At 36.9% G+C, this 10,288-nt stretch overlaps 1 protein-coding gene across 2 annotated transcripts; it reads left to right on the top strand.

The window, feature by feature from the left end:
* The first annotated feature begins 1,968 nt into the window (after positions 1–1,968).
* On the top strand, positions 1,969–10,288 carry tmem33 (transmembrane protein 33). Of its 2 annotated transcripts, none has more exons than XM_052149923.1 (8): positions 1,969–2,099; positions 2,788–2,866; positions 5,166–5,260; positions 7,501–7,688; positions 8,482–8,549; positions 8,654–8,787; positions 8,872–8,955; positions 9,321–10,288. In XM_052149923.1, the coding sequence occupies exons 2-8, from the start codon at positions 2,813–2,815 to the stop codon at positions 9,448–9,450; spliced, it is 753 nt and encodes a 250-aa protein (XP_052005883.1). In that variant the 5' UTR covers positions 1,969–2,099; positions 2,788–2,812; the 3' UTR covers positions 9,451–10,288. The 2 variants fall into 2 exon arrangements, with proteins under 2 accessions (XP_052005883.1, XP_052005884.1); XM_052149924.1 differs by having other exon boundaries at positions 1,974–2,099; positions 2,791–2,866.

Raw genomic sequence — 10,288 nt, 5'->3', positions numbered from 1 at the left:
ATCAAATTAAGTAAGTTAGGTGTGGGCGGCAGGTTATATAACTTGGTGCTGGACTTACTATTTGGCAGGACAATAGAGGTAAGAGAATACAGAATACTCAAAAGTATATCAAGTAGAGAAAGGAACCCCACAGGGCAGTGTTTGCAGTTCAGTGCTATATAACATCATGATTAATTATATTTTTGAGCAAGATGATAAAGGTATAAGGAAATCGCTGTATGGATAAGGGGTGGAATCTAAAATATATACAGAAGATAATGAAGGCTGCATTTGACATGGTGAAACAGTGGGCAGATAAATGGCTTTTAAGTTATCTATTGCAAAGATGTGTTTTTCTAGATGCCATAAGGCAGTATCCTTGAAATGATATGGCCAAATACTTGAACGGGTCAATGTGATCAGATTCCTCAGGGTATTGTTAGATGGAAAGCACCACATTTATAAAGTAAAGGACAAGTGTAAAAAGTCAACGATTTATTAAGGTGCCTGTTAGGACAAGACTGGGGAAAAACCTGAGCATCATTGTTGAAAATATACCAGGCCCTTATGAGAGCTACATTAGACTATGGGTTTACAGCCTATATGTCAGCAGCAGAAAGTCACCTTAATAAGCTGGATGTGGAGCAGGCACAAGGACTAACATTTCCAGTAGTTGCTATACAAGTTGAAATGTGGGAAATGCCATTACGGATAAGAAGAGTGAAACTTATGTGGGAACCTGGATTAATCTGAAGGGGCATAATAGCTCACACTCTACAAAGAACAACCTGAAGGACTGTTGGGAGCACAGTATAACCAATTTTAGAAGCTTTGGATGGATAAGAAATATAAAAGCAGAAAACTAAGGTTTGTGTAACATACAATACAGTCTGACAGTTCCATCTTATTCCTCCAGGGTTATTTGTGATGCCATCAATACATTTAAATATACAGCAACAACTTGAGGAATAATTCCAAACAGGTACCTGCTGGGAGGGTAGCACAAAATTACATTGAACACTTTGTAGATAAGATTATATAATTTACAGATGGCTCAAAAGTCACAGAGACTGTACATACATGAGTGGCGATTTTCATCCCACAGTACGAGGTAGCAATTAAGGATAGAACTACAGATCATCTATCAGTATATGCTATTGAGCTTGTAGCTATTTTAATAGCTTTGCATTTGTTGGAACTAAACAACATTAATAATGCCCTAATTGCATCTGATCCTTGGGCAGCACTCACAAGTGTTAGATCATGTAGACAATACCTTCTATTTGAAATTCATAATTTCATATACAAACTACACAATAAGGGTCTGACGGTTTGCTTTGTTTGGGTTCATGCTCATGTAGGAGTAGAAGGAAATGAGGTTGTTGATAAACTAGCCAAGCAATCACTCATATTGCAAACAGTAAACATGAACATTCTGCTGAGTAAAGCTGAGGGCAAAACAATTATAAAGAGTCAAGTGGGGAAAATATAGCAAAAGTACTGGGACATAAACGATACAGGCAGACATCTCTAAAATATGCAGAATCATGTTGGTTTGGGAAGGAGGCTGAACAGGAACTGAAAGGAAGAGGCATTACCCGTCTCAAGATTGAACATATACCAGACTTTATCAGACACTTCATAAAATAGGTAAACGCCCAACTGGTAGATGTGCACACTGTGGTCACCCTGATTCTGTTCAGCATGTGCTGCTGGAATGTAGGAGATATGAGGAGGAAAGGAAAGAACTAAAGTATTAAAGAAAGCTAAGCTTAATGTTATTTTAGGAAACCTCCTGGGAGAGTCATCATGGGGAATATACGGTCATCTAATTGAGTATCTGAAGGAAACAGGGCTAATAGAAATTATTTAGGCCTTCTTTTCCCCTGCCAAGCTACTGTTCCACACTCCAGTCCGGTAGGTGGCGGTAATGCACCTTCAAGCTGGTTTGCCAACTGCCAATCAAACTAGAATTAGATGATTTCTGCAATCCAGAGAGGTCGCGAGATCTGGCTCAGCTGACCAACCTCTTATGCCAGAGAAGAGCGCGTGAGCAACTAATCTGTGGGGAAAAAGCTAATTTTACCTTCACAAAACGGTCAACCAACAATAAATTACAGGTATTGTAATATCCTCATATCATACTGGTAGCTTTGTAAATATACGCACAAGTTGGAGGTATTTCATGGCTGTATTTGGGGGCTGTGTGTAGAGTTAGCTTGTCGGCTACAAGATAGCTCCTCAGGGTAATGACGAGTCTTCTAGATTTTTCCATCACATTTCACCTGAATTATAATTAAACAATGGACTAATTCAATGCTATATATACACACACGTATTTAAATACCCTCTGATGATGTTTGTCCAGTGCTCAGTATCCACAAATCTGTAAATGTAGCAGTCTGATTTGTCATGCAATTCTAGTCAGCAATTACAACGACAAGTGTAATTTGCTGATTTAGATGGACATTTAATTATTGCTTGTTTCAGTGTGGTGGTGGGCCTCAGTGGTAATCAATACAATTACATTGTCAAGAAATTGGTGAAAAGAAAACTTCCTCTTTTAATAAGCATTATTAATGAGCTGTAGTGACATATTAATTGTGCATGTGTCTTCACCTACCCTTTACACCTGGCAAACTACACAAGAAGTCTTGCATAAGTGTTTCAGGGTTTAGAAACATTACATAATTAAAGTAGGTTTGTCTCTGTCTTAACCTCAAGAGTTAATAAGCAACCTGAGTGTTTTAGCTGAAGTTTTTTTTTTTCCAGGAAGCACATCTAATATGTTTTTTCCCCTCTCTCAAGAAGCACAAACTTTAATATTTGAAAGATGGCAGACACAGAGCAAAGGAGTCCACCTTCGCCCCCTCAGGCTGGACCTGCGGTGAGTAAAATTATTTGTTAGGTTTAATTTTCTAAATTATGTTTCATTTTATAAGTAAGTAAGTAGGGTTGCACCGATATGAACATTTTTGGCCAATACCGATTTTAAGAAAAACCTAGAGGCGGATACCGCTATTTTGCCACTTACCTTATTTTGTCATCCGATCACTGTTATGCTTTTATAATGTGCGAATGGTACAAAAGCTTTTGTTTTTTTCTAATGACAATAAGTAATATCCATTGAACATTGGATATGTTGAACACATGACTGGCCAATTTTTTTTAAATAGACAATAAAAGATGAATTGAAGAAATATATTGTTACAAAATGAACTAAATACAATAACACGATTGATGTAAAAAAAAAAATGGAATATTTTGTACATCTAAAATATTTTTGCACTTCTGTTTGTGCTGTTCATAACAACAGAACTCACATTTTACATGCGTGTAATGTTTCATAGAACATTACAAATTCATATTATGCATATGTTGGTAATTCCATGGAAATGTCAACCACATTATGGAAGAATAAAGTTTCAACCTATGGAACAAAACCTCCTTTTAATAAATTCTGCATTATAATGGTTTAACGGAAAATGCCATCCAGACCACTAGAGGGTGCCACTTGCTCACACAGTGCTGATTGAAGCACTGAATGCAGAAGTGCTGCCTTGCAAATTGCAATTTCAATCATAATTCAGTCACTAGTGCAGCATTAATGGATATAATACCAATGTCTGAGAAGTCAAAAGTCTGCTGATTTCAAAGCATTTTAGATGGTTACCTCATTGTGTAGCCTTTAGGTAAGTGCCACTTTCACAACAGTCATGTCTGTAACGTTGTTTTTTCAGCATTAACGTGAAAAAATGGAAAGAATAAAAATTTAATATTCCATGTTCTTAGGAGTACCAACCCTTATACATATTGCAGCTATTATTACACTGCCTGGCCAAAAAAAAAAGTTGCTGTTTGGATTTAAATAAGCAGATACTTAAGAGTCTATGATTGGATAATTATTGCAGTGATTAATATTTTTCAAATTATTGGCCTATATCAAGCAAAGAAAACAACTAAGGAGATTTTTGAATTCACTGGAATTGGGTTAAGAACTGTCCAACGCATTATTAAAGCCTGGAAGTATAGTGGTAAACCATCAGCTTTGTGGAAGAAATGTGGTTGGAAAAATAGCTTGAATGATAGTGATCGGAGATAACGAAAAGCTTTATGTCACATTGTAAAATCGACAGTAGAACTCAGAGCTATCTTTAATAGTGAAATTAAGAGCATTTGCACACACAATGCAATGAGAATTTACAGAAATGAGACGAAACAGCTGTGTAACCACAAGAAAGACATTTGTTAGTGAGGATAATCTGGAAAAAACGACTTCAATTTGCTAGGGAGCATAGAGATTGGACTGTGGAGCAATGGATAAATCTCATGTGGTCTGAGTCCAGATTTCCCCTATTCCAAAGCGATAGGTGCGGTAAGAATGGAAGCGCATGAAGTGATGCACCCGTCATGCATAGTGCCCACTGTACAAGCCTCTGGAGGCAGTGTTATGATGTAGGCAGTGTTATGATGTAGGCTCAGCAACGCTATGTGGCGTAATAAAATGAAGTCAGCTGAACACCTGAATGTACTAAATGACCAGGTTATCCCATCAATGGATTTTTCCTTCCCTGATGGCACGGGGATATTCCAGAACCACAATGCCAAGGTTCATGCGGCTCAAATTGTGAAAGAGCGGTTCAGGGAGCATGAAGATCATTTTCACACATGAAATTCCTGACCTTAACACCATTAAAATATCTTTGGAATGTGTGGAGATGGAGTTTCCAGTCAAGATCTCAGCCAAAAATTAATGCAACTCTGGATGGAAATAAATGTTGTGACTTTGCATAAGGTAAACAGAATTAAAAACCCTGTTGTGCGCTTCTCATTTTCATTTAAAATAAAATATATGCCATATTTAATCTAGCAGCTTATGATTGCGCGCTGTAATCGCAGCTAAAGGCAGTCCAACGAAATATTCAAGTATGCAACTTTTCTTCTTTTTTTTTTCAGGCAGTGTATATCTGGATTGATCTCTTGAATTTACAAAGTGTGTTACAAATGTATTATAAATAAACCTTTAGTTTTTCATATCGGCATTTTCATGCTTATAACATATATGCCGATATAGATCGACACCCAATACACCGGTGAATCTCTAATGACAACCAATAATACTTATATTGTCAAATGTCTGAAAGTTCATCCTAATCTTAACACGTGATCCCGTTGATGTGTTGCAGCAATTCGTGTTGAGTAATAAGCTGGAAACGGCTATGTGGCTGTCACGGCTGTTCACTGTCTACTGTTCCATCATGTTTATTCTGCCCCTGCTTGGGTGAGTTGTCATGTTCCCTTGCCTTATACTTTGACATTCTTCACCATAGTAGCAATTTTACATTCATTATTATACTTTGTGGAATCAAATCTGCCCATTCAGTATTTAACCTCAACTTTGGTGCATTTATTTTGGTTGCTGGGTGCAATTTTTCACACCCAAATGTACTATTAGTGTACTAATTGCATAAAATTAGTCTTGTTAGCAAAAACCCTCTCAAATGTTACAAAAAGGTTCCAATAATTTATTTACTTGTTTTATTGTTGTGTCCTAACTTCATAAGCATATAATTCTGGTTCTGTTTGCTCTGTCTTCCTGCAATAAGTCTTATTTCATTCCACTAGATAGCAGCAAGTATTAGATTTATTTTTTATTTTTTTTATTTTTTCATCTTTCTCCTTCCTTCACAATATTCAGGTCTGAAATGTAACAGGTGCACCAACGCAGCTGAGTGCAGTGTTGCCAACTTAGCGACTTTGTTTTGGACTTTTCAGACCTATTTTGCGACTTTTATTCAAAAAAGCGACTAGCGACAAATCTAGCGACTTTTTGGAGAAACCTTAGCTACTTCCGTAGAAGTCACCAATACTGCCCCGCGAGCGGTCTTGCTTTCCTGCCCGCATGTGCAAACAGCGTTGCCAAGGACCAATCACAAATCTGTATTGTTTGCTCCACTTTAGTTTTACATTTAAAGAGTTTTAATTTGACAGTTTATTTTTATTCTTTTCCTGCACTTAATTTTTAGATGGTTGTTCATTCCTGTTTCTGAACTCTCTGAATTCAGACACTTACTTACAACTCTGTACATGGTACTTTATTCTCACATTTAACAAACTTTACATTTTGCTACTTTTGTATATAGGAATTAATAGATTATTACAGTATGTACGGTAAGCACAGGGAAGCAAACACATATAAAGGGCGGACACTACGCAAAATGCAAATGAGACGTAGTAACGTCACAAATATTTTAATTAGTGTATGACGTCATCTAGTGACATTTGGCGACTTTTCGAGGAGGCTTTAGCTACTTTCAATTGAAACTAGTTAGCAACACTGACTGAGTACACACACACATGCTCTCGTCTAATGAAATAAAGTAAATTTTTAGAGTTTGTTGTCTGTTTTGTTCATACCACGGTGGTGGAATGACCTTCCCAACTCAATCCGGGAAGCTAACTCACTCTCTATCTTCAAAAAACGGCTAAAAACACATCTTTTCCAAAAGCACTTAACCGGTCAATAAAAAAAAAAAAAATATAAATATAAATATATATATATATATATATATATATATATATTTACATTTCTTGTTGCACTTAAATCTGTTTTGTATACTATTATGATGATAGTGAAACTTTGTAATATGGCACTTTTTGTACCACTGTCTCCCTAAGATGATTCGCTGATGTTCTTCCTCTTTTGTAAGTCGCTTTGGATAAAAGCGTCTGCCAAATGAATAAATGTAAATGTAAATATCTCAGCTTTGGAGTTATCTATAAGCTGAATCTTAACGTCATTGGAAAGCTGAGATCCTCAACTTTCCGATGTAGAACATTTTGCAGATAATTTTTTTATTATGCTTTTTCTACTGGACCACATATTTTGTTCTGAACTTCTGAGATGTAACATTTGGATTATTCACCCAAGCAAGCTCACAGACAAGTAAACAATGGCTCATTTGGTAGAAAACAACTTTAGGTCAGAGTTGGTATAGAGTTTGTGGCTATTTGGGGCTTATAGAAGCAATGATAAGTCAGATATAAGATGTTTGTATTTCTTTTCGTGCTCTATTGATAATCATTCAAACTGTGGTGTTATGACAGCAAAGTAAACTACATAGTCACATGCCTGAGAATGTGAGCTTTCATTTTATATATATAACTTGTCTATTTATGTACTATATTAAATGTTTCATATTTATATTTCAACATTATTGCCTAAAGGTGGTGCTCATTTGCAGCACAGAGACTTTCAAGTCTTATCTTGTTATTTTATGTAACATAAATGCAAAAGTGATGGAGTTCTGATTCAATTCAGATTCTAAGCTTTCAAATGGTACCACATATACCTTACTTTTGGATCCGGGGGACTTTTATTTTGTAATCCAAAACTTACTACAAGCTCTTGGCTGTGAACGCAGAGTTGAAGGTTAATAAGTGGAAATTTATCTACAAACTCAAATGGATAAAAAAAAAAAAAAGGTAATGATAGGTTGTGATTGCTCTTTCTCTGATTAGGCCCCAAGCAGCTGCTAATTTCTATCAGAGGGCATTGCTGGCAAATGCATTGACCAGTGCGCTGCGTCTGCACCAGAGGCTACCTCACTTTCAGCTGAGCAGAGCCTTCCTGGCCCAGGCCTTACAGGAGGACAGCTGCCACTATCTCTTATACTCCCTCATCCTCGTCAACTCCTACCCTATCACAAGTATCCTTTTTTGGATTACCCCTTCTTAAAATATATTCTAAACATGGTTGTAGAGTGATATATCGAATAATCACAATATAATCTTAATATAAAAATATCAAATTAATCGGTATCGAGAAAACTGCCATGATTTTAATGTTATTTTTTTCCAGCCAATATGTAGTGTATTATTAGACTTGACTTCGATTTGACTATCCTTCAGGATGGAAAATTAAAATACCGATATTGTCACATGTGATTATTAAACCTCAAGAGGCAAAAATTTTATTCAATACATGATCTGTTTGCACTTGCGTGAACAGGTGACAGCTCATGATTTAGTGTTTTCAGTGGTCTGAGCAGTTCGCTTGCATTGTGAAAGCAAAGTGCTGCACGTTCACAGATTTGTGCAATTCCAAACATTTGCAATCACTACTCATTATTGTACAAATCTAAAATGTTGCAAGTATCACAGAAAAAGAAAATGGCAGCATTTTACTCTATTTTTATTGAGGATTCACATTGCACTTTAGATTTTCATCCATAATGAAGGCTCCAGGTGAGGTACATTTGTCAGAAATTCATCAGATTAAACTAATCTAATCCTCCAAAATAGTATTATTTATTCTATATTATAGTAACAAACGTGACTGTGTCCCACAATAATAATTCAGTTTGCAATAACATTCAACTTGGTTCCAAAAAATAAGTGAGTGAAGTTGTTTTTACACACCCTGATAGTTTGGGATAAATGTCTGTTTCTTATGTTTTTGCATTATTTGTATCTTTATGTGGCCTTGACGTTTTTTCTCAGTGAGCATATTTCCTGTGTTCCTCTTCTCACTTCTCCATGCCACCACCTACACTAAAAAAGTTCTTGATGTAAGTTTTTGCAAGGTCCTTTGCCTTTCTTTCCTCGTCATATGTTAATGAGATGCATGCTTGTCATTCCATTCTGAGTTTTGTCTCCGTTATTACTTCATCAGACTTTGGGCCCCAACAGCCTTATGTTTGTGAGGAACTTTCTGAACAAGCTCACAGCCAATCAACAAAACATCCTCAAGTTTATTGCCTGCAATGAGATCTTCTTGATGCCAGCCACAGTCTTCATGCTCTTCAGGTAGTTTCTACTTTTGAAAGTGCAGACAGCTGGTAAAAAGACTGTCCCTTTTGATTGGGATGATGTTTGGTTTGTTGTCCACAGTGGCCAGGGCAGCTTACTTCAGCCATTCATTTACTATCGGTTTCTCACTCTACGCTATTCCTCCAGGCGCAACCCATACTGCCGGTAAGAATCTCATTATGTACGCACTGATAAGTCTTATATGTACACATACACACTTTACCCCAAATATGGGGTATTGTGTATCAGGGCTATTCAGTTCCATTTCTGGAAGGCCACTTCCTGAGACTTTAGCTTCAACCCTGCTGCTATTTCCAAGTATACCTAAAGACCTTGATTAGCTGGTTCAGGAGTGTTTGATTAAGGTTAGAGCCAAACTCAACTGGACGTGGCCCTCCAGGAACTGAATTAAAAACCCTGTTGAGCACTTCTCATTTCCATTTAAAATAAAGTGGATGCCATATTTAATCTAGCAGCTCACAAATTATTTAATCAGTTTATTGCAAAGTGTTTATTGTGTCCTCTGTCAGGTCTCTGTTCACTGAACTGAGGATCTTGCTAGAGCATTTTGTGATGAAGCCAAGCTGCCCTGCCTTCTTCAGGAAGATGTGCCTCAGCAGCATTGCCTTCATCAGCCGCCTTGCCCCCACTGGAGTCTAACTGCTCTCTCTCTCTGAACATACAAACGCTCGCATACACACAACACACATACACACCTGTCCTACAACAGTTCACAAATTGGGACAGTTTCAAGATGGACATAAAAACAAGATGGCCAAGTCTGTTTGCTCTGAGATGGATGTCCTCTTCTGCACTGAAGGAATTTGCTATATTTGCAGAGACTATCTGACAGACCGCATCCAAAATTCAAAACAGCTAGAAGACGCATCTCTGTGCGCAGTTGTCTGTAAAGATGGTGCAACTGTTTTATCAGTTCAGTAGAGCATTTATATTGATACTCATTTTCCGGGGTAGAGAAGACCTCTTGAGATATTTTAACTTAACTGCTACATTAAATAGATAGAGCTCTAAATAGCTAGTCTTTCTAATGAGATCATGCCACACTGGGAAAGAGATTTCAGCCATTGTTATAATTGTCTGTCCTTCAGTTTGATTCCATTTTTATATGTTCTTGCTTGAACACTGTTTTTATTTTGTCTTGTACTTGAGTATCTCAATGTGACCAGCTCCCAAGCATTTCTGAATAGTTGACAATGATCTGAATAAGATTGAGTTTTTTTGGGGGTGAATAGGCTAATCAGATGACTGAGGTACTGGTAGAAATCCAATCTATCCATCTATAGACATCTATTGCCCTATAGTCAACCGTTATATGCCTTCAATGCTATTTATTTTCATGGCAAGTTATAAAGATTAACTCCATTTCAGAATTGTCACTTATTTGCTTGTTTAAGGCATGTTGTCACTATTTATTGCCTGTTTTTATTGCCTTTGTGAATCTGGTGATGAATAAAGTCTATGATCAAAGATTAAATTG

The sequence above is a fragment of the Xyrauchen texanus genome, chromosome 19 (genome assembly GCF_025860055.1).
Source record: "Xyrauchen texanus isolate HMW12.3.18 chromosome 19, RBS_HiC_50CHRs, whole genome shotgun sequence".
In the NCBI taxonomy this organism is placed as follows: Eukaryota; Metazoa; Chordata; class Actinopteri; order Cypriniformes; family Catostomidae; genus Xyrauchen; species Xyrauchen texanus.
The sequence above is the reverse complement of the archived record's forward strand: the minus strand, read 5'-3'. Positions and strand labels throughout refer to the sequence as shown.